This window comes from Somniosus microcephalus, chromosome 27 (genome assembly GCF_052327205.1).
Source record: "Somniosus microcephalus isolate GS21.2 chromosome 27, FLI_Smic_1.0, whole genome shotgun sequence".
Taxonomy (NCBI): domain Eukaryota; kingdom Metazoa; phylum Chordata; class Chondrichthyes; order Squaliformes; family Somniosidae; genus Somniosus; species Somniosus microcephalus.
The window spans coordinates 1,230,501-1,255,236 of record NC_141013.1 but is presented as its reverse complement, the minus strand read 5'-3'; the positions used below and the strand labels follow the sequence as shown (position 1 = coordinate 1,255,236).

Here is a 24,736-nt window from a genome sequence, read left to right as displayed (position 1 = left end):
GCGATCTTCTGCCTCAACTCCTATTGCCATATCCCTTGATGCCCTTACTAGTCAGAAATCTACTGACTTCTGTTTTGAATATACCCAATGACTGAGCCTCCACAGCCCTCTGGGGTAGAGAATTCCAAAGATTCACCACCCTCTGTGTGAAGAAATGTCTTCTCATCTCAGTCCTGAATGGCCTACCCTTTATCCTGAGGCTGTGGCCCCTGGTTCTAGACTCCCCAGCCAAGGGAAACATTCTCCCAGCATCCATCCTATCAAGCCCTGTAATAATTTTGTATGCTTCAATGAGATCCCCTCTCATTCTTCCGAATTCAAGAGAATACAGGCCTAATTTACTCAATCTCTTCTCATACGACAGTCCCGCCATTCCAGGAATCAATCTCGTGAACCTTTGTTGCACTCCCTCTATGGCAAGTATATCCTTCCTTAGGTAAGGAGACCAAAATTGTACACAGTACTCCAGGTGTGGTCTCACCAAGGCCCTATATAATTGGAGTAAGACTTCTTTACTCCTGTACTCAAATCCTCTTGTAATGAAGGCCAGCATACAATTTGCCTTTCTAATGGCTTGCTGCACCTGCACATTCAGTCACTCATGTACAAGGACACCCAGGTCCCTTTGAGCATCTGCATTCCCCAATCTTTCACCATTTAGGAAATACTCTGCCTTTCTGTTTTTTCTATCAAAGTGGATAACTTCACATTTATCCACATTATATTCCATCTGCCATGTTCTCACCCACTCACTGAGCCTGTCGAGATCCCCTTGAAGCCTCTTCACAACTGACACTGCCACCTAGCTTTGTATCATCAGCAAATTTGGAAATGTTACATTTAGTCCCCTCATCCAAATCATTGATATAGATTGTGAATAGCTGGCGCCCAAGCACCGATCCTTGCGGTACCCCACTAGTCACAGCCTGCCATCCTGAAAAAGACCCGTTTATCCCTACTCTTTGTTTTCTGTCTGTTAACCAATTCTCAATCCATGTTAGTATATTACCCCCAATTCCATGTGCCCTAATTTTGTTCACCAACCTCTTGTGTGGGACCTTATCGAAGGCCTTCTGAAAATCCAAATACACCACATCTACCGGTTCCCTTTTGTCTACTCCACTAGTTACATCCTCAAAGAACTCCAATAGGTTTGTCAAACAGGACTTCCCTTTCATAAATCCATGTTGACTCTGCCCAATCTTACTATTAGTTTCTAAGTGCGCAGTTATTGCATCTTTTATAATAGATTCCTGCATTTTCCCAACTACTGATGTGAGGCTAACAGGTCTGTAGTTCCCTGTTTTCTCTCTCCCTCCTTTCTTAAATAGCAGGGTTACATTTGCTATCCTCCAATCTGCAGGAACCGTTCCAGAATCTATAGAATTTTGACAGATGACAACCAATGTGTCCACTATCCCAATGGCCACCTCTTTCAAAACCCTAGGATGAAGGTCATCCGGTCCTTGGGATTTATCGACTTTTAGTCCCATTAATTTTGCTAGTACTGTTTTTTTACTAATAATAATTTCGTTAAGTTCCTCATTCTCAACACACCCTTGGTTTTCTCATATTTCTGGGAGGTTTTTTTGTGTCTTCCTCCGTTAAGACAGAAACAAAGTATTTATTTAATTTCTCTGCCATTTCCTCATTCCCCATTATAAGTTCTCCTGTCTCTGACTGTAAAGGACCTACATTTACCTTCGCCAGTCTTTTCCTTTTCACATACCTATAAAAGCTTTTACAATCCGTTTTTATATTTTTTGCTAGTTTGTGCTCATTTTCCCTTTCTTTATCAATTTCTTGGTCCCCCTTTGCTGATTTCTGAAAAGAACCCAATCCTCAGGCTGACCGCTTTTTCTGGCAACTTTATAAGCTTCCTCCTTTGACTTAATACTAGCTTTAATTTCTTTTGTTAGCTATGGTTGGATCACTTTTCCTTTTGGGTTTTTATACCCTAGAGGAATTTATATTTGTTGCAAATCATGCATTATTTCCTTGAATGTTAGCCATTGTATGTCCACCTCATACCTTTTAGTGTAGTCTCCCAATCTACCATGGCCAACTTGTCCCTCATACCCTTGTAGTTTCCTCTGTTTGATTGAAGACTTTAGTTTCAGATTGGACTACATCACTCTCAAACTTAATGTAAAATTCAATCATATTATGGTCACTTGTCCCTAAAGGCCCCTTTACCACAAGATTATTGATTAGTCCTTTCTCATTACACAGTACCAAATCCAGAATAGCCTGTTCCCTGGTTGGTTCCTCCACATACTGATCCAGGAAACCATCTCGCATGCATTCCAAGAAGTCGTCCTCCACACCATTAGTGGTAATTTGATTTGCCCAGTCAATATGTAGATTAAAGTTCCCCATGATTACCGTATTGCCCTTGTTACATGCACTTCTAATCTCTTGATTGATACTGTGCCCTACATTACCAGTACTGTTTGGTGGCCTATACACAACTCCCACCAATGTTTTCCACCCTTTGCTGTTTCTTAGCTCCACCCAAACTGATTCCAGTTCTACATCACGATCTGCCGAGCCAAGATCTTTTATCTCTACCGTACTGATCTCATCCCTTATTAACAGCGCTACACCACCTCCTTTTCCTTTTTGGCTGTCCTTCCTAAATGTTGAGTACTCTGGAACATTCAGTTCCCAGCTTTGGTTACCCTGCAACCATGTCTCTGTAATGGCAATTACATCATACCCATTTACTTCTATTAGTGCCATTAATTCATCCACCTTGTTGCGAATGCTACGTGCATTTAGATAAAGTGCCTTCAACTTTGCCTGTTTAATATTTTTCTGCACTTTGATCCTCTTTGCTGTTGGCCTTTGTTTCTGCTCCCTACTAGTTTTGCTCACTACTTTTCTAACTTGCGCTTCCAGCTTTGTTTCTGTCGTTCTGGGCCCACACTTAGGTTCCCAGCCCCCTGACAAACTAGTTTAAATCCTTCCCAACAGCACTAGCAAAACCCCCACGAGGATATTGGTCCCGGTTCTGCCGAGGTGTAACCCGTCCAGCTTGTACAGGTCCCACCTTCCCCAGAATCAGTCCCAATGCCTCAGGAATTTAAATCCCTCCCTCCTACACCATCTCTCCAGCCATGCATTCATCTAGTCTATTCTCTTACTTCTGCTCTCGCTAGCATGTGGCACTGGGACTAATCCTGAGATTACTACCTTTGAGGTCCTGCTTTTTAATTTATTTCCTAGCTCCCTATATTCTGCTTGCAGGAACCTCATCCCTCTTTCTACCTATGTCGTTGGCACCGATATGGACCACGACCTCTGGCTGTTCACCCACCCCCTTCAGAATGTCCTGCAGCCGCTCAGTGATATCCTTGACCCTGGCACCAGGGAGGCCGCATACCATCCTGGAGTCACGTCTGCGGCCACAGAAACGTCTGTCTGTTCCCCTTACGATAGAATCCCCTATCACTAGTGCTCTCCCACTCTTTTTCCTCCCCTCCTGTGCAGCTGAGCCACTCGTAGTGCCACGGACTTGGCTCTTGCTACATTCCCGAGAAACCTTCTCATAGAGTCATAGAGTTTTACAGCACAGAAAGAGGCCCTTCGGCCCATCGTGTCTGCGCCGCCCATCCATCCCTGTCCAGTCTAATCCCATTTTCCAGCATTTGGTCCATAGCCTTGTATGCAATGGCATTTCAAGTGCTCATCCAAATGCTTCTTGAATGTTGTGAGGGTTCCTGCCTCTACCACCCTTTCAGGCATTGAGTTCCACATTCCAACCACCCTCTGGGTGAAAAAGTTCCTCCTCAAATCCCCTCTAAATCTCCTGCCCCTTACCCTGAATCTATGCCCCCTTGTTATTGACCCCCCTACTAAGGGGAAAAGTTCCTCTTTGTCTACCCTATCTATGCCCCTCATCATTTTGTACACCTCAATCAGGTCCCCCCTCAGCCTTCTTTGCTCCAAGGAAAACAACCCCAGCCTGTCCAGCCTCTCTTCATAGCTGAGGCGCTCCATCCCAGGTAACATCCTGGTGAATCTTCTCTGCACCCTCTCCAAAGCAATCACATCCTTCCTATAGTGAGGCGACCAGAACTGCACACAGTACTCCAGCTGTGGCCTCACCAGCGTTTTGTACAGTTCCATCATAACCTCCCTGCTCTTATATTCTATGCCTCGGCTAATGAAGGCAAGTATCCCATATGCCTTTTTAACCACCTTATCTACCTGTTCCGCTGCCTTCAGGGATCTATGTACATGTACACCAAGGTCCCTCTGACCCTCTGTACTTCCTAGGGTCCTACCACTCATTGTGTATTCCCTTGCCTTATTTGTCCGTCCAAAATGCATCACCTCGCACTTTTCAGGGTTAAATTCCATTTGCCACTTTTCCGCCCATCTGACCAACCCGTTTATATCGTCCTGTAGCCTGAGGCTTTCCTCCTCACAATTTACCACCCCACCAATTTTCGTGTCATCTGCGAACTTACTGATCATACCTTTTACATTCTCATCCAAATCATTTATGTAGATCACAAACAACAAGGGACCCAGCACCGATCCCTGAGGTACCCCACTGGACACAGGCTTCCAGTCACAAAAGCAACCTTCGACCATCACCCTCTGCCTCCTGCCACTCAGCCAGTTTAGGATCCAACGCGCCAAGGCACGCTGGATCCCATGGGCTCTTACCTTCTTGACCAGTCTCCTATGCGGGACTTTGTCAAAAGCTTTACTGAAGTCCATGTAAACCACATCCACAGCATTTCCCTCATCCACCCCCCTAGTCACCCCCTCGAAAAATTCAATCAGATTTGTCAGACATGATTTACCCTTGACAAAGCCATGCTGACTATCCCCGATTAATCCTTGCCTCTCCAAGTGGAGACTAATTTTGTCCCTCAGAATTTTTTCCAATAATTTCCCTACCACAGATGTTAGGCTCACTGGCCTGTAATTCCCTGGTTTATCCCTGCTACCCTTCTTGAATAATGGTACTACGTTAGCTGTTCTCCAGTCCTCTGGTACATCCCCTGTGGCCAGAGAGGTTCTGAAAATTTGTGTCAGAGCCCCTGCAATCTCCTCCTTTGCCTCCCACAGCAGCCTGGGATACATCTCGTCTGGGCCTGGGGATTTATCCACTTTTTGGCCTGCTAAAACCGCTAGCACCTCCTCCCTCTCGATGCTAATATGTTCAAGTATGTCACAGCCCCCTTGCCCGATTTCTATGTCTGCATCGTCTTTCTCCATAGTGAACACAGATGCAAAAAATTCATTTAAAACCCCGCCTACATCATCTGGCTCTACACACAGATTGCCACTTTGGTCCCTAATGGGCCCTACCCTTTCCCTGGTTATCCTCTTGCCCTTAATATACTTATAAAACATCTTAGGATTTTCCTTTATTTTGCTCGCCAGTGTTATTTCATGGCCCCTCCTCGCCCTCCTAATTTCTTTTTTAAGTATGCCCCTGCATTTTTTATACTCCTCTAGGGCTTCTTCCGTCTTTAGTCTTTTGTAACTGCCAAAAGCCCCCCTTTTATTTCTAATGCATTTTTGTATATCCCTTGTCATCCAAGGTTCCCTTTGCTTGTTGGTCCCACCCTTGACCTTTACAGGAACATGTTGGCGTTGTACTCTCTCTATTTCCCTTCTGAAAGTCTCCCACTGTTTTGATGCGGATTTTCCTATAAGTAGCTGCTCCCAGTCCAATTTGGCCAGATCCTGCCTTATCATATTAAAATCGGCCTTCCCCCAATTTAGAACCCTTATTTCCGGGCCGTCTTTGTCTTTTTCCATGACCACCTTAAATCTCACCGAATTGTGGTCACTGTCGCCAAAATGCTCTCCTACTGACACTTCCACCACTTGCCCGGCTACATTCCCCAGAATTAGGTCCAGTACCGCCCCCTCTCTTGTAGGACTTTCTACATGTTGGCTCAAAAAGCTCTCCTGGATGCACTTTAAGAATTCTGCACCCTCTAAGCCTTTCACACTCTGACTATCCCAATTTATATTGGGGAAGTTGAAATCCCCCACTATTATTACCCTATTATTTTCGCACTTTTCTGAGATTTGCCTACATATCTGTTCCTCTATCTCCCCCTGACTGTTTGGGGGCCTATAGTACCCCAGCAGTATCCAAAACGGAAAATCTGTTGGAGAGGGAGATGGACCCAAGGGACTCCTGCACTACCTTCCCAGTTCTTTTACTCTGTCTGGCGGTCACCCATTCCCTTACTGCCTGTGCACTCATTACCTGCAGTGTGACCACCTCGTTAAACGTGCTATCCACGTAGATCTCAGCCTCGTGGATGCTCCACAGTGACTCCAGCCACAGCTCCAGATCCGAAATGTGGATTTCAAGTAGCTGCAGCTGGAGACACTTCCTGCACATGTGTTTGCCCTGGACACCGAAAGTGTCCCATAGCACAAGAGGAGCACTCCACGCTGCCGAGCTGCCCTGCCATGTCCTACCCTTAATTTACTCCCTTTACTTCCTCTAAATTAAAGAATATTAAATACACTAGGGGCCTCACTTCACTTTACACACTACTTACTCTAAACTAGAGACCTTACTTTTACTTTAATGACTGGACTGTAGAAATACTCACCAGGTCCTACTTACCAATCAGCTCCTTCCCTGGTTGTGACGTCACTTTAGCGGTTTTGCAGTTGTTGTTTGACTGCTCCCACTCTCGGACTCTTTCCTGGGTATAAAGAACTACAGGGTGAAAAGTTAGGGAAAGCAAAGGCGAAGCAAGGGAGCTCCTCCTTCCACTCCTCACCTAACTCCCTCACTTACCCAACTCCCAGCGCTCTGTTCAAACCGCATTCAATAACCAAAAACAACAGCCTTTGAAGTGAGGCAACATTTATTTTGTTTTGAAGGGGGCCAATCAGGAATGGAAAAGAGACATTACATCAGAAATAAAACCATTGAAATTCTGGATATTAGGGGACAGCACACACGCTCGCACCACATCAAGGCTAACGTCAAAGCTGGGCCAAAATTCAGAGATGTTACGTTAATCAGAGATGACATCTAAGGCACTCATCAGTCACAGGACCATCCACAGGACCTCGATTATTGGATGACTGAATCCCGTCAGTTGGCACCTCGGGCACTCCCTCTTCATCAGCACGTCACTTCACCTTTCGCCAGGAGGCTGACGAGCAACATTCGTACTCTCAGGTCTCCTTCCCAATGGGGTCTGACAGATGAAACTATAAAGGCCAGGCTCTCCTTCATATGTGAGGACAGCTCAAAAGGAGGGTTTTGCATCATCGGCATAACATTCTGGTAACCCCATAGAGCAATTTCCCTTTACAACATTCTGCCATCAGTTTCAAGAGCAAGTGCAATTCGACAGGCTGGTGCCGCCACTGAGCTCTAGGGAGATGTTGGGAGTGGAGAGGGAGCCCAGGGTTACCTGTCCCAGGTTGAGTGCGATCCCTACAGTTTGTTTCTCGAGCTGATGTGGGCTGTGGCTTCTGACTGACTAATCTTAATGTGACATTGAGTCATTGTGTTTGCAGCTTAATATGGGAACAGAGGGAAAGTTACACAAATACAATTTAATTAAGTGACGATATTATACCAGTCATTCTCTTCACAACAGACTGACACCTGAACAATTTTGTAGCAGATCCCAAATCAGGAAAGCACATTCTCTGACGTCTCCTCATGTCTTCACCGTTAACTTTTGGGGAAAACAATCATTAAGAGAATGGTGCTTTGCTAGTGGAAAACTGTAAAATTATATCAGGGCTCTTTTGCCATCTCCTGGTTTCCGCTATATGATGATGCAGCCCCTTTTCTGGGTAATAATCTCCTCTTGGGAAATAATCCTCTCCACAGCAGATCCCTCTGTTGCTGTTTTCACTGCCTCAATGACCTATGGAAATAAAAACTGGACTTAAAACACAATCAATAAATAATAGAAATCCAAAAAAACCCATTTCCTTATTAGATTCTATCTCACACACTGGTTGACAGGCAACCTACTCAATGGCATTAACACAGACATTGCACGTACAGCAACTCTCCTCTCTGCCCCCATTCAAAGTGTGAGACAATCCAGTCTGTGTATTCCAGCCCTGCCACTCCCAGACTGACCCACATTCAGTCACGTTTGACAATACAATGCAAACTACTCTTCCAACCCCACCTGAGATACGGTGGATACTGATGAACACCACTGGAGGATGTCAGCTGAAACTGCTTCAAGCACGCAGGATTACAGCCCTTGATTTAGTTAACTTACTATCCTGCAATTTCAGCCCAGCAAGACCTTCCCAGCATTCACTGACTCTTCCTCAGGACCATCAACATTTCAAAAGTATATTTTATTTCTCCAACTGCCCTGGGAGAGATACTAATTTTGCTTTAATGTCTCAGCTATGTCATTTGCACGAAGGTTCTGCTCTTTCAATGCTGCAGCTTGAACTGTAGACATGAGCCATCATCAGGAAGATCCAGCTCCGCTTTTTCAGAGAAAATGTTGATCATACAAGACGATATTGATGAGGTGCCCAGAAAGACCTCAGCACTCGTATTGCACCATCCAACTGCTTTGTAAATGATTTCAGGGTTTTTGCCTTCACTGTACTACCCACAGCTCAAGAACTGATCAAGCTTCCCTCTTGTATTGTTCCACGGAAGCTCAACGTAAACTCGAGGAACAGCAAATCATCTTCCGATTAGGCACTTTGCAGCCTTCCGGACTCAATATCGAGTTCAATAATTTCAGATCATAACCTCGGCCTCTATTACTTTTTTCCTTTTAATTTTTTCCACCCCTTTGTTTTGGGTCCTCCTCCCCCCAACCCCCCCCCTCCTCCTTCGCCCCCCCCACCTCCTCCTTCCCCCCCCCCACCTCCTCCTTCCCCCCCCACCTCCTCCTTCCCCCCCCCTCCTTTCCTCCCCTCCTTTCCTTTGTTTCTCTCTCTCACCTGGCAGCTGTCCTTATCCTGCCAGTGCACTTCACACCTAATCTCAGCTGCCTTTTGTCTCCACGGGCCTATTGCCATCTCATCTGGCTTCTAATACCTTTTATTGTCTCCTTTTCTTCTTTTGTTCGATCGCAGCTTTGCCTTCGATCTTTTTATTTTCTTTCCAGTTTTGAAGAAGGGTTTCAACCCGAAACGTCAACTCAAATTTCTCTCCACAGATGTTGCCTGACCTGCTGAGTTTTTCCAGCATTCTCTGTTGTCATTTTGGATTTCCAGCATCTGCAGTATTTTGCTATCCTTCCCATTTACCTAGTTTATAATCTATTCAATTACCTCTTCTCAACCTTCCCTTCCTCATGAATCTGCTGCCTGACACATGGTGTCCCTCCTCTGCAACCCGCAGCAAGTTTTGTTTCACATCCCACTATTGTGTGGATGATGGGGTGTCCCCAAGAGTGGTACCGGAGCAAGGCATTGGATGGCATAGAGGCCATCGGTAAGTGAGTATCACGACTGTGCCGTGACTGTGCCCCAGCTAGCTGGAATTTCTCAGTCTTGCTGCTAATATGTAAAGTACATTTTATGGGATTTACTTACATCTTCTTGATAAGGAAATCCATTTGATTCCAACTTAGAGAAAACCAGCTTATTGTTAATTGTAACCTCAAAACTTCCTGAGAGAGAGAGAAAGATGATGTCAGGCATTATACTAACAGCAGCCAACGTGAAACCAGCTCCGACAACAAATGTAAACTTGTTCCAATAATAAAGAGTGAATCTCTGCTGTTTAGTGGTGAGCCGGGCTGGCTCTGATGACAGTTTCTGCTCCCATTTCCAGTCCCAGCAAAGCCACAGATTGTGAGGTGAAAGCAATGGGAAGCAATGGGCCCTTTTAAAAATCTGCTGCTACGGAAGGAAGCAGTGAGTGGACGGTAGAGGTACCCGGTCTCTGCGGAGGGCACTCGCCACTTGCCAGGTGAGCCTTCACTCTGCTGCCAACCGGTGGGTTTAATGAGGCAGGAAAGTCACAGCCGCTGTGTGGGGGATTTTTTTTGTGGAATGTGATGATCACAAAAAAGTGAAATATTTCAGAATATGCCACGATAAGCTTCACTGTACAATGTGGGGTCATTTAGTGAATAGAGTTAGATAAATCACAAGCAGTTAGACAGGAAGTTTTGTGAGATTGTAACAATAACAGAAAAAAGCAACAGTGAAACTTTGTCATAAAGTTCTGGGCTGAGTTTCTGCATCATTTAAACTTGTTCCAATAATAAAGACATGTGTTGGCTGAAGTCTGACCAAGTTGCTGTTAAATGTTCCACATATTATTTTTTATTGCCTCACTCACCTGTCTGCCCTATGAAACCCGTCACATTTGTGCCTGGAACTCGCTCCCTGATTTCATTCGCCAGGGACAAGTAACGGGTCAGGAATCCTCATCCAGAACTGGGGAGAGATTTATAAAGATTGTTAAATGTTGCATACATTCCCAGTGCCTCTGTTTGGGAGATTTACCGATCAGCTGTGCAGACTGTTTCTTACACCAGAGATCACCTGTGGCTGATGTTTTTTCCCCAAACATTAATGTTTTTATATTGAAAGATTAAAAAACACAAATGCTGGAAATCCAAGCGTCTGAAAGAGAAAGATTAACGTTTCAATGTGATCTGTCACCAGGAAAGAAAGCTCTGACGAACGACTCGATCCCTTTTCTCTGAACATTCCCAACATCTTGTGTTTATTTCAATATTTTTTATCTTTTGTGGATTTGAAAAAAGTTTGAAGATTTCTTTGTTGTTTATCAAACCAGATCTGGAATCCCAGTGTCCCAGCCCCAGGTCGCCTGTGTGGACAACCCGCTTTAATCTCCGATCTGAAAGGTGTGAACATTGTGTCTGTAAATCCCTCGAGTGAACAAGTGAGAAATTCACCTCCGCCGCCAGACTCTGACAAACCGCCCCGGACCCCCGGATCAATTTCTGCAAAAACTAGACCCGAAAACCTTCCACAGGCGGGGCTCGGGCCAGCTTCTAAACTAACCCCGGGGATTCTCGCCGTCAGTCCGGGCTGGACCGAGTCCAGACCCCGGGCAGCAAGTTCCGATCATTTGCGGACATTTCGCAGTTTGCGCCGGGCGGAAACACTCACCAATATTCGATAGTCACTTCCACCGGCATCGCCTCCGCCACAGTCTGCGCCAGACTTTGCGGACTCGCCAAGCGCAGCGACTCGGAACCTGAGCCGCAGCGCCGGACCTCGGTCGAGTGCCGCCCGCAGCATGTCATCCCTGGAGGCGGGCAAGAGCCGCAACCCGCCCCCGCCCCCTCAACCCCAACGGTGACGTCTCCGGGGCCGCACTTGTGATTCACTCAGCGTGAAATAGGCGGCGGCGGGGCCGGGATCCGGGCTCGCGGCTGGTTCTTGGACACCAAGAACCTCAGGACACAGCGGGTGATCTGTCTACACAAGTAGCCATGTGACAGTGACAGTATGACTACCGTCCAAAGCCACGCCATAAATTAGAGACAATGCTACTCTCCAAAGGTTCCTTCAATATTGATTACTTCATTTAAAGCTCCAAATGGCCACAACTCAAGATTTGCATTTAACTCACGCCTTTCAAGCTCTCCTGCCGTCCCAAAGCAGACCAGTTAAGTATTATTTGAAGCGTTGTCACTGTTGTAATGTAGGAAAGGCACAGTAAGCTCCCACAAACAGCAATGAGAATGACCAGATCATCTGTTTTAAGCATTGGCTGAAGGATAAATATTGGCCAGGAGAATTTTTAATATAGAATAATTAATACTGACAAGACATATAGACAAAATATGATCCACTTTATCCCCACACATTTTAATGATGAAAGTACCAAGAGCTCAGATTGCTCCTGGCCAGTGGGGATTGTAGCAGGTTTCTGCTGTACTTCACTGCTGCCCAAATTGAGCCGGTACCTTTAATGTAGAACAATGTCCTAAGGGACTTCAGAGAGGCGTAAGGGACAGGGGGCACTGAACCAAATGAGGAAAGATTAGGAGAGGTGACCAAAAGCTTGGTCAAAGAGGAAGGTTTTAAGGAGGGTCTTTAAGAAGGGGAAGGAGAAAGTGGTGTTTAAGGAAGGAATTTCAGAGAGTGGGGCCTAGTTGGCTGAAGACAGCTACCACTAGTGGGGAAAGGGAGCGAGGATTCACAAGAGGCTGGAGTCAGAGGAATGGACAGTTCAAGGGGTAGGTTGTAGGGCTGGAGGAGGTTTTAGAGATATTGAGCAGAGGAATTTAAATGCTAGACTGAAAATTTTAAATTTGACGCTCTGTTGGACTAGTAACCATTGTAGGCCAGTGAGGAAAAGGGTGATTGGCAAGCAGGCCTTGTTCTGGGCTAGGACAGGAATGGCAGAGTTTTGGATGAGCTGAAGATTGTGGAGGACAGGAGGCCGACCAGGGGAACAATGGAGTAATTGAGCCTGGAGGTGGCAGAGGGTTCCAGTGGTGGATTGGCTGAGGTAAGGAGAGAAGTGGGTGAAGTTACACAGGTGGGTGTAGGCAGTCTGTATTGGAGAGGATATGGGGGCAGGAGGTGAGCTCAGTGTTGAACAGGATGTTGAAGTTGTGATCAGTCTGGTCCAGCAGAGACAGTGACCAGGGAGGGGGAATCAATCATCCAAGAATGGCAGCAGAGACAGTGGAGGGGTCAAGAGAGATGGTGGCGGTAGAGCTGGGTGTCATTACCATACATGTGGAAGCTGACCTCATGTCTGTGGATGATCATATAGAATCATAGAATGGTTACAGCACGGAAGGCGGTCATTTGGCCCGTGCCAGCTCTCTGCAAGAGCACCTCAGCTAGTCCCACTCTCCGCCCTTTCCCCGTATCCCTGCAAATTTCCTTCCTTCAGGTACTTATCCAACTCCCTTTTGAAAGACATGATCGAGTCTGCCTCCACTACCAGTGCATTCCAGATCTTTCCAGACCCCTCATGATTTTGAGCTCTCAAACCTCTTCTCAATCTTCTCTGCTCCAAGGAGAACAACCCCAGCTTCTCCAGTCTATTAACGTGACTGAAGTCCCTCGTTCCTGGAATCATTCTCGTAAATCTTTTCTGCACCCTCTCTAATGCCTTCACTTCCTTCCTAAAGTGTGGTGTCCAGAATTGGACACAGTACTCCAGTTGGGGCCGAACCAGTGTTTTATACAGGTTCATCATAATTTCCGCACTTTTGTACTCTATATCTCTATTTATGAAGCCCAGGATCCCGTAAGCCTTTTTAACTGCTTTCTCAACCTGCCCTGCCACCTTCAACAATTTGTGCACACATACCCCTAGGTGTCTCTCTCGTTCATGCACCCCCTTTAGGATTGTACCATTTAGTTTATATGTCCTCTCATTAAATGTATCACTTCACACTTTACTGCGTTAAATTTCATCTGCCACGTGTCCGCCCATTTCACCAGCCTGCCTATGTCTTCCTGAAGTCTATCACTCTCCTCACTGCATTTCCAAGTTTTGTGACATCTGCAAATTTTGAAATTGTGTCCTGTACACCCACGTCCAAGTCATAATATATATCAAGAAAAGCAGTGGTCCAAGAACCAATCCCTGGGGAACACCACTGTATACCTTCTTCCAGTCCTATAAACAACCGTTCCCCACGACTCTGTTTCCTGTCACTCTGTTCCCTAGCCACTGACTCCATCCCTCTCCCTAACATCTGTCTGAGGCTGAACCACACTGTTCGCAACCTTGGTGTCATATTTGACCCTGAAATGAGCTTCCAACCACATATCCGCAGCATAACAAAGACCGCCTATTTCCACCTCCGTAACATCGCCCATCTCCGCCCTTGCCTCAGCTCATCCGCTGCTGAAACCCTCATCCATGCCTTTGTTACCTTTAGACTTGACTATTCCAATGCACTCCTGGCTGGCCTCCCACATTCTACCCTACGTAAACTTGAGGTCATCCAAAACTCAGCTGCCCGTGTCCTAACTTGCACCAAGTCCCGTTCGTCCATCACCTCTGTGCTCGCTGACCTACATTGGCTCCCGGTTAAGCAGCACCTTGATTTCAAAACCCTCCATGGCCTCGCCCCTCCCTATCTCTGTAATCTCCTTCAGCCCCACAACCCCCCCACCCCCCCGAGATATCTGCAAGAATAGCTACTTGGGGAACTCCCAAGATGACAGTGCAGGTTGGCAAGAGAAGTCGTTGCTAGAGATGTTCTGGTTACGATCAGCTCCTTCCATTTACACCTAAAGTCGCTGGATAAAGTTCAGAAATGTTGGGAACTTTCAATTATTTCTGTGGGTGTATAATCTGCCTTCTCATTGTAACTTGACTGCTAATGTACTCTATAAATCTTTCAATGTGCATATTCCTGGTAGGTTACTGGCAGCAATAGCAATCACTAGACAAACATTATAACAAGTGAGGTCCCAGTTTGCTAGAACTAGTTGGCATTTATATACCAGAAATCATAGCCCAATGACACAGGCTCCTTTTAACAGACCAGCATCTTCATTTATCTGAATAGCTCTTACAAAAGTCCTTCACACATGAACTGAACTCATCATCTGAAAGTAGGCTTTGCATTGTGTATCTAGCAGCAAGAATGCTCTGCAGCCCAGTGGGGTATACAGCACAACAAGAGTACATTTATTTCAAAAATCTTTTATTAGATTAAATGATGTACAAAATTTATGCAGCATGATACCACCAACTCTTGGCTTTCGCCATCCAACCTATGTAAAACCACCATCTTATTTTATTACAAGTTGTGTTCGTGCCTTAGGAACAGTATCTATAAGATACATTAGATTAAAAATTATACAGCTCTTCATATAAACACCCTTGTTTTAAAAATGACAATAGTACCTCTTTTTGTAACATAGAAAAGATGCCTCAATGCTACCATTTACATAAATATTTTAAGGTAGACACGTGGCTTTGTCGTGTTGACAATTCAACCGATTTGGGTCTCATATTATTTATTTGCATAAAGATAGATTGCAATCTGCCCATTACCATATTTACAAGGATTTCAATACTTTTTCTTTTAAATTCAATCTGCATGTACCACAAATACTAGCATTACACCTAAGTGTATACATAATTGAAATTCATTAAAATCAGGTCACCAGAACATCTTTTGGACTGTGCTGGCTAGACAATCATCTCAGATTTTTATTGTATTATTTATTGATAGGCCTAGTAAAACCCGTCGGATTTTGTCAGACAAAACACTAAGTCATCACATTTTATCGAGTATTTTTCTGCAAACTCTTGGTTTGAATAAATATTATTTGCACCTCAGTACAGTTGAGTTTGTACCAGTTTACATGGCTTTACTTAATAAATTGATTAAAAAATGGTTTAAAACGTATGTGTTGTGAAGACTTAAAATTGGACATTTACCTTTGCTTAAAATCTTGACACTGTTCCAATTAAGTTTGCTTTCCACATAGATTGCCTGCTGAGTGTACCTTTTTTCTCCTGCTATCTGATCACTGCAGGTTATTCGCTGCTTGTGTCATTGCTGCAATTCTCAACAGGCCAAGACACAAGTACAAAATCGCCAGTTACATTTAGATTGTACTGAATGCATTATACGAGACTACAGATATGTCACAGCATCCTTTACCCCTTCATTTCAACGCACCATCCAAGGTTAGATTTTGGAAGTCGCAGCCACAGAACTCCTCGTGGTCCTTCAGATACAGCGAGAGGCGACTTCAGGCAATTTCAAGTATCAGGCTTGAGGAAACGCTCCCTGTACCATTCTCAGTGTCTAAATCATCAAGCGTATAGAATTTCTTACATCTTTGGTACCACTGCCAGACTGGATTGCAACTTCCACATCATCTTGAGACATTATCACTTTGTCCGGTGTATAATCATTTCGCTTGATATCTAAGCACAGAAAACAAGATGTTGCTTTTTTTTGATCCAGCACACAATGAAAATGAATCAGTAAAGGTAAATAAAACAGATCCTCTTGGTCTGTCTTTTTGCAGATGTTAAAACGACTGAGGGGGGAGCAGGGAGATCGGCGATTGTCCTAGCTAACCTTTCTCCTTACACTAACATCCACCAAAAGCAAATTAAACTCATCATTCATTTCAGCGCTGTGTGTAAAACAGCTACTGTGTTTGTAGGTACATGTCATTGCTCTGGAAGGTAATTCATTGTATGTGAAGCACCTGGAGATGTTTCTGACATGTGATAGGCAAATATAAATGCTCATTTTCCTTACCCACTCTGGAGGTTGCTTACCACAGTTTCCTCCAATTTCTCATGGATGGATTATACCAGCTCCAATGTAGCACCTGCCCCTTCCATCGTATTATCTAACCACAGGCTTCTTTGCCTGCTCTTTTGATTCATTACACAACATAGGAACAGGAGGAGGCCATTCAGCTCCTGAGCCTATTCCACCACTTCGATCATGGTTGATCCGTAACTTAACTCCATTTACCCCCCTTTCCTTCCATACCCCATAATACCCATGCTGAACAAAAATTTATCAAACTGAGTTTTGACATTTTTAATTGACCCCCAGCCTCAACAGCTTTTTGGGAGAGAGTTCCACATTTCCACTTTGTGTGAAGAAGTGTTTCCTGACATCACTCCTGAACGGCCTGGCTCTAATTTTAAGGTTCTGTCCCCTTGTTCTGGACTTCCCCCACCAGAGGAAATAGTTTCTCTCCCTCTACCTTATCAACTCCATTAATCATTTTAAACACCTCAATTAGATCACCCCTTAATCTTCTATTCTCAAGGGAATACAAGCCCAGTCTATGGAACCGGTCCTTATAATTTAACCCTTTTAGCCCCGTTATTCTGGTGAATCTGCGCTGCAGCCCCATCAAGGCCAATATATGCCCAGAACTGAACGCAGTGTCCAGATGTGGACTAACCAGAGTTTTATACAACAGTAGCATAACTTCCACCCTTTTGTATTACAGCCTCCTTGTGATGAAGGCAACATTCCATTAGCTTTTTAATAATTTTTTGTACCAGTTCACTGTGATTTCTGCACTTGGGCCCCGAAATCTCTCCGCTCCTTCACAGTTCCTCGCTTCTCACCATTTAGAAAATACTCTGCTTTATCTTTTTTAGATCCAAAGTGAAGGACCTCACACTTCACCACGTTAAACTCCATCTGCCACAGTTTTGCCCACTCACTTAAACGATCAGTGTCCCATTGCAACTTTCTGCTTCCATCTCCACTGCGCCTCCTAACCTAGTGTTGGATGTATGGCTCTCAATTCCTTCATCTAAATCATTTATAAATATAGTGAAAAACTGAGCCATCAGTCCAGATCCCTGGGGAAAACCACGAGTCACATCCTGCCAATTGGCGTATATACCCATTAACCTAGCTCCCTCTTCCACCTCCTAACCAATTCCCTATCCATGTAAAAGGGTGGCCTCCAATTCCATGTACTTCCATTTTTCCTAACAGTCTCTTGTGTGGAACCTTATCAAATGCCTTCTGAAAGTCCACGTGGTATCAAGAAACGGCTGAGCGCACTGGATACAGCGAAGGCTGTGGGCCCCGACAACATCCCAGCTGCAGTGCTGAAGATTCGTGCTCCAGAACTAGCCACGCCTCTAGCCAAGCTGTTCCAGTACAGCTACAACACTGGCATCTATCCGACAAAGTGGAAAATTGCCCGGCCTATGTCCTGTCCACAAAAAGCAGGACAAATCCAATCCGGCCAATTGCCACCCCATCAGTCTACTCTCAATCATCAGCAAAGTGATGGAAGGTGTCATCGACAGTGCTATCAAGCGGCACTTACTCACCAATAACCTGCTCACCGACGCTCAGTTTGGGTTCCACCAGGACCACTCGGCTCCCGACCTCATTACAGTCTTGGTCCAAACATGGACAAAGGAGCTGAATTCCAGAGGTGAGCCGAGAGTGACTGCCCTTGATATCAAAGCAGCATTTGACCGTGTGTGGCACCAAGGAGACCTAGTAAAACTGACGTCAATGGGAATCGAGGGGAAAACTGTCCACTGGTTGGAGTCATACCTAGCACAAAGGAAGATGGTTGTGGTGGTTGGAAGCCAATCATCACAGCCCCAGGACATCACTGCAGGAGTTCCTCAGGGCAGTGTCCTCGGCCCAACCATCTTCAGCTGCTACATCAATGACCTTCCCTCCATCATAAGGTCAGAAGTGGGGATGTTCGCTGATGATTGCAGTGTTCAATTCCATTCGCAACTCCTCAGATAATGAAGCAGTCCGTGCCCGCATGCAAGATCGACAACATTTGGGTTTGGGCTAAGTGGCAAGTAACATTTGTGCCACACAAGTACCAGGCAATGATCATCTCCAACAAGAGAAAGTCTAACCACTGCCCCAAGACATTCAATGCCATTACCATTGTTGAATCCACCACCATCAACATCCTGGGGGTCACCGCTGGCCAGAAACTTAACTGGACCAGCCACATAAATACTGTGGCTACAAGAGCTGGTTAGAGGCTGGGTATTCTGTGGCGAGTGTCTCACCTCCTGTCTCCCCAAAGCCTTTCCACCATCTACAAGGCACAAGTCACAAGTGTGATGGAATAATCTCCACTTGCCTGGATGAATGCAGCTCCAACAAGACTCAAGAAGCTCGACACCATCCAGGACAAAGCAGCCCACTTGATTTGCACCCCATCCACCACCTTAAACATTCACTCCCTCCACCACCGGCGCACCATGTCTGCAGAGTGTACCATCTACAAGATGCACTGCAGCAACTCGCCAAAGCTTCGACAGCATCTCCCAAACCCGTGACCTCTACCATCTAGAAGGACAAGGGCAGCAGACACATGGGAACACCACCACCTCCAAGTTCCTCTCCAAGTCACACACCATCCTGACTTGGAAATATATCACCATTCCTTCATCGTCGCTGGGACAAAATCCTGGAAGTCCCTACCTAACAGCAATGTGGGAGTACCTTCACCACACGGACTGGAGCAGTTCAAGGTGGCGGCTCACCACCACCTTCTCAAGGGTAATTAGGGATGGGAGATAAGTGCTGACCTAGCCAGCGACGCTCACATCCAAGAATGAATAAATAAAAATAAATAAATCCATGCTGGCTCTCTGATCAGCTTATATTTGGTCCAAATGCAGTGTCTAACAATAGATTCTAGTAACTTTCCCACAACAGATGTTAGTCTAATAGGCCTATAATTTCCCCAATTTATCTCTCCCACCCTTCTTAAATAATGGCGTGACATTGGCAATTTTCCAATCCAAGGGGACAATTCCTGGTTACCATTAACATTCCCAGATAAAATTCTCAGTGTTTAAATCCATCCACGGACTCCCCTCTCCCTATCTCTGTAACCTCTTCCATCTCTATGACCTCTCCCTCCCCAACACTCCGTTTTTTGACTCTGGCCTCTTGTACATTCCCCTACCCCTCTGATGGATAAATACATTGTGGTAATGAACCGTCCAGATTAGGAACCTCCCAGATTCAATCCTTGGTTTTTGCTGAATTAGTCAAATCCTAGATAAAGGGCCCTACAACTGACCACAGTATTTCCAAGGTTAGGGAAAGAAATCTGATAGTCAGAGCTCCTGTTCTACCCAGCTGCTGATGCTGGAAATGCACACGAGGATGTTGCACGTGATCAAATAACCCAACAGCCGTTAGCCGGCTCACCTAGAATCACCACATTTGGATGAGGTGTCCGGGTCACCAACACTTGCGAAATTATTGCCCAGCATAGGTCACTAAGGGGAGGGCAAAAAAAAAAGCACACCGTAAAATCTTACCAGGAAGTTTGAGTCTCCCACAGCATGAATTACAACGGTGTTTAGTCCGAAAATTCTTAACCGCATCTTCACCCAAATTAGCAGGTCCAAATACCATGTCATGTGACCTGAAAAAGAAACACCATAAATAAACCTGGACACAGCAGTTAACTTAGAGATTGTATCACACGATGTAGATAACATGGCTGGATGCTTCAAAAGTCCATCTGCAGACTCAAAGAAATCTCAACTACATTTCATACTATGGCTTTTCCCAAGTGGCAAAATATTCAGCTTCAGCTAGATCATTCAGTAATGAAGCACACTGAAGAGGGATTCCCTTACATTTGTCTCTTGCTGCATATCACAAAACACTAAAAGCAGCACCTCGAGTGGATAAGGCCATAAAAAGACTAATGTAACACTGGGCTTTATGGCAGCAGGTACAGACTATAAATGTCAAGATGTAATGGTGAACCTATGTAAAACCTTAGTACGGTCACAGTCGGAGTGCTAGAAACATACTGTGTTCATTTTTGGGCTCCTGGCCCAGAAATTCGGGTCTCCACGGGTGAGTACGCACGGTTTTCTGCATGCACTGCGCATGCGCGGGAAACTGGCACTTCCGATCCTCTGAACGAAGGGGTTCAGAGGTCCAACGCGCGCGCAGGAGGGGCTGCGCGTGCGCTTTGAACTTAGGTTTTTTTTTGCAGGTTTTCACGCGAGGTTAAGCCTGCAGGATTTACACATTTAAAAAGCAGGCATAAGGCCTGCTTTTTACAAGGTAAGTGGTCAATTAATTAAAATTAAAACATTTTTTCCACAGGTTTATTATTTTTAAATGCTTTAAAGCAAGTTAAGTTTATTTTTAGCCCCTTTTTTATAAAATTATTTTTTTCAAAAATTTAAATTATTGTTTAAAATAGTTATTTAAAAAAAAAATGTATTTGAAGGTTTACTGCTATTTTGGGGCCCGTAGTATTCATAAGTTTTCACAGGTCTACCTGTCAATCTTATGGGCTTTTCCCTCCTCCGATTGGCTGCCCATGGCTCACGTGATCCCAGGGGACACATCGCACTAACTACGCCCCTGGGACACGCAAGCACAGCACGCCGGCAGCTGGGCCAGGCCCCGGAGCGGAATTCCACAGGGCCCTACAGCTCAATTGCCGGCGCGCAAGGTAAGTGCAGGTCGGGGGCTTGCACCCACGGGAAGCCCTCAACCCGAATTTCTGGGAATATCTCATCTGAAAAACAGCACTCAACAGTGCGGCACTCCCTCAGTACTGCCCCTCCGACAGTGCAGCACTCCCTCAGTACTGCCCCTCCGACAGTGCGGCGCTCCCTCAGTACTGCCCCTCCGACAGTGCGGCGCTCCCTCAGTACTGCCCCCCCCCCCCCCCCCAACCACAGTGCGGCACTCCCTCAGTACTGCCCCCCCTCAGTACTGCACTGAACGGTCAGCCTACACTATGTGCGCAAATCCTGAAGCAGGGCTTGAACGCACAACCTTCTGACTCAGTGGCAAGAGTGACCCACTGAACCACGGCTCACACGCACGTAGATAGAAACAGAGTTTTCAGTAGTTGAGGGGTCTAGACCAAGGGGACATAGATTCAAGTAGATTGGCAGAAAAAATGTACTGGAAGGGTCGAGGGCGGTAATGGAGAAGTACAGCTGGGTATCACTTGTGTACATGTGGAAGTTGGCCCCCAAGTCTGTGGGGTGGGGGGGAGCAAGGATAGATCCTTGGGGGACTAGAGGTGACACTGAGATGTGAAGAGAAGCTACAATCAGATTTGGAAGAATAGTACCAAACAGGGATGTCCTTTGTAGCTGGACAAGGGAGGAGAGGTGTTAAAGGAGGGGTTGTGATCAATCTAGTTGAAGGCCAAGGAAAGGTCGAGGTGGATGAGATGGGGTAATGCACAACAGACACAGAAAATGTTTTGAGACTTTGGTTAAGGTTGTTTCGGTGCTGTGGGAGGAGTGGAATTCTGACTGGCGGGATTCAAACGGTGTTAAAGAGATGGGCATGTATCTAGGAGGGATCTTCAAGGACCCTGGAGAGAATAGATGGTTGGAGATGGGGCAGTAGCTAATGAGAACAGAGGGGTCGAGAGTTTCTTTATAAAAAGAGAGTTGATAATGTCAGTTTATGAAAGGGAAGGGGACGGTGCCAGAGGAGAGGGATCTATTTACAGTATCAGCGAGCATGGGGCGGAGAACAACAGTTGGGTGATCAGCAGTTTAGTGGCACTGAGCTGAATGGGCAGGAGGCGTTGATGAGCTTGGAGAGGGATGTGGTCCGTGCGTCAACAACTAGAGAGATGAGAATTGAGGGCTAGAGTGGGAGAGGACTGGGATGTGTTCCATGGATCAAGGCTGGCAGATCTAGGGATGTCCGATGTCCTTGTGGGAGCAATGCAAATTTAATTGCCACAAATTAAAAAGGGGTGGAGGCAATGTTCCCTCTAATTTTTTTTGTACTGAGCGGGCCACGACCTCCTCTAAGCGCGACCTTTTTGTCCGTGGGCAAATTTTAAAACAACTTTTACGACGACAGCAACCACTTAAAAGCATATATACAGTAATGCCATATTGCCACCCCACCATCTCAAATCATGAGACAATCAGACATGGTTCTACACAAGTTTAACATAACTTCTCTGCTTTTGAATTCTATTCCTCTAGAAATGAGCCCCAGTGTTTTAATTGCATGTTTATGGCTTTTTTAACTTGCATTGCTACTTTTAATTTTGTGATTCTGTACCCGTAGAACCCTTTGCACCTCTACCCCATTTAGACTCTTATTTTCCAAGGAGTAGGTCGCCTCCTTATTCCTCCTTCCAACCTCACCCTCATCTATATTGAAATTCATTTGTCATTTACATGCCCATTCTGCTAGTTTGTTTACGGTAGAATTAATTAAAAGCTTTCAGTTCGTCATGTACAAACTCTATTTATAAAAAATTACTCATCAGAAATGACTGGGATATAAAAGAACTGCATAATAATGCATTAACACTTCAGAAACATCAGTTACACAGTTATGCATCGACAAACAATCCAAAAAGCCCAAGGTGAGCTAAAAGAGGCATATCTATTCATGCAATTAGTATTAATTTTAAAGTTTTCAATGTATTAGCCATGTCACTGACATGCTGTATATCCACATATAAGTAATTAGAATATTGATCACAATGCAACGAGACAACCAACAAATATAAAGGGGGGAAAATTGAGTCGTGCCCCCTTTGGGGCGCTAACTTCGCTAACTACTTTTAGCACCCCGAAAAAATTTGCGCCCCCGTGCCCAAAATTCACCGGTAGCGCCCAAGAGGGAGGCGGGGCACTACTGGAAGCGCCCCGCCTCCCACTTGGGGCACTGCTAGTGAATATTGCGGCGCTACGTGCCACAGTTCCATGCTCTGCGGCATGTTGCGCCGCGGTACTGCAGGCCTTCCTCCCCTTATTAAAGGGGAGGGGCCTAGCACAGCGCGATCCGGGGCCCAGCTGGGCCACCAGGGGTCGGCGTGCTGGCAAAAGAGCCCAGCACTCAAGAGGAGCGCAGCCGGCACTACGCCGGGGGGGGGGGGGGGGGGGGCTGCAGAGGCGGCCGGGGACGACAGAGGGGGCAGGTGCTGGCAGGCGGCCAGCAACAAAAATGGCCGCCCGGCACTTCCCCTTTAATTTGCACCGACCGGCTGCAGGTAGGCCCCCCTGACCCCGTTGGACATAGTGTCCGGTGGTAAGTCAGGGGGCGCTACCGAAGATCGCGGCAGGGGTGCTAACTTCCCACTGAATTTCTCGGGAGGCATTGCCGGTGCCGTGCCCAGGCGCTAGTTGCTTTGCGCCGTAGGGCGCTAACAGGAGGCGTAAACCAACCGAATTTTTAGGACAAAGTGCTGTAGTTCTTTAGTTCACAGTGTTAAAAAGAATTGAACAAAAATGGGTATCCGTATTTCCAACTTCAATCACTTCCATTAATAAACATTGTGGTCTTGAACCAGCACACCCTCAATGCAACATGTCAGAAATGCAGCACTTATTCACAAGTGCAGAAAAACACATACATAATTTGCATCACCGAATTAAAAACAAAAAGCAGGAAAAGCTGTGATTTAACAGAAATAAACATTCATCTTTCTTCCTGGACAGGAGAACCAATCAGACTGACTTGGAAATGTTTACCAATATGTTGATGTAAAGATGTTAATTTACGAATTTTGCTTCTAATGGTTTTTCTCTCAAACATTCTCCACAATATTAATCCCTACTCTTATCACGAAAAGTGTGGAATTATTTTAGGTACTTCCCAATTAAATAGTGGGAAACGAACTTCATTGTAATCTCAATTTTTAATCTCACATTTCAAACATTTATACCAAATCAAAATTGTACATCGTCAGTTTAATCAAAGTATTTTCTGTGTCTTTCTCAATAAACAAATAGTTTCTTCTAAAGTAGCTTCCTGCCATTTTTATACATCATTACATAACTCGTGTTTCTATTAACACTCCACTAAACGTTTAAGAGGAAACGTACATTTACATTATTCCTGGGACTTTAAAGGATTAGAGAACGACAGACAAAATAAAACGGTTTGTGTTTTTCCCTTTTTTGGTTCTCTTAAAAAAAAAAAATATCATTAAGACATTTATGAAGTCAATAAAAAGTAATATGTAACTCCTACAAATCCTCCTCATCCTCAACAGCGTGGTTGCATTTTTGTGTAAAGCTACTCACTTCAGTCAATCATTCAAAATCAAATATTGAGAAATTTCAATTTTAAAAAGGTTTTAAGCATTTCAGAATCTCATTAAAAGCGTTTGGACTTCAAGACCTGGTTGAAACTTGTTTGGAGGAGGAGAAAATTGATTTTTGTTTCTGTTTCTTCCAAAATCATATTCAAAACTTAGGGGGGGGGGGGGGGGGGGGGAGTGTTTGTAACACTCATTTTTTGTGAAAAGTTCATTAAAAATCTTTAAATTCTTTCAAGTCTCATTGCAGCTTTGACAGAAGTTG

At 45.2% G+C, this 24,736-nt stretch overlaps 1 protein-coding gene and 1 long non-coding RNA gene across 2 annotated transcripts in view; both read right to left on the bottom strand.

Moving 5' to 3' along the window:
- Nucleotides 1-7,548: 7,548 nt before the first annotated feature.
- LOC147099851 (uncharacterized) lies at nt 7,549-11,375 on the bottom strand. The gene is made up of 4 exons (XR_015073762.1): nt 11,092-11,375; nt 10,292-10,389; nt 9,538-9,614; nt 7,549-7,883 (listed from the first exon to the last, which is right to left on the bottom strand). It is a non-coding gene; the product is annotated as an uncharacterized LOC147099851 (long non-coding RNA).
- Nucleotides 11,376-14,592: 3,217 nt separating this feature from the next.
- Nucleotides 14,593-24,736, bottom strand: part of trpm7 (transient receptor potential cation channel, subfamily M, member 7) — a 151,125-nt gene continuing 140,981 nt past the window's right edge. Inside the window, exons 41-42 of the mRNA XM_085968293.1 lie at nt 19,730-19,836; nt 14,593-15,847 (exon numbers count right to left, since the gene is read on the bottom strand). Coding sequence (XP_085824419.1) covers nt 15,726-15,847; nt 19,730-19,836 — 229 coding nt within the window. The 3' untranslated portion in view covers nt 14,593-15,725. The remainder of the gene's footprint in view (nt 15,848-19,729; nt 19,837-24,736) is intronic.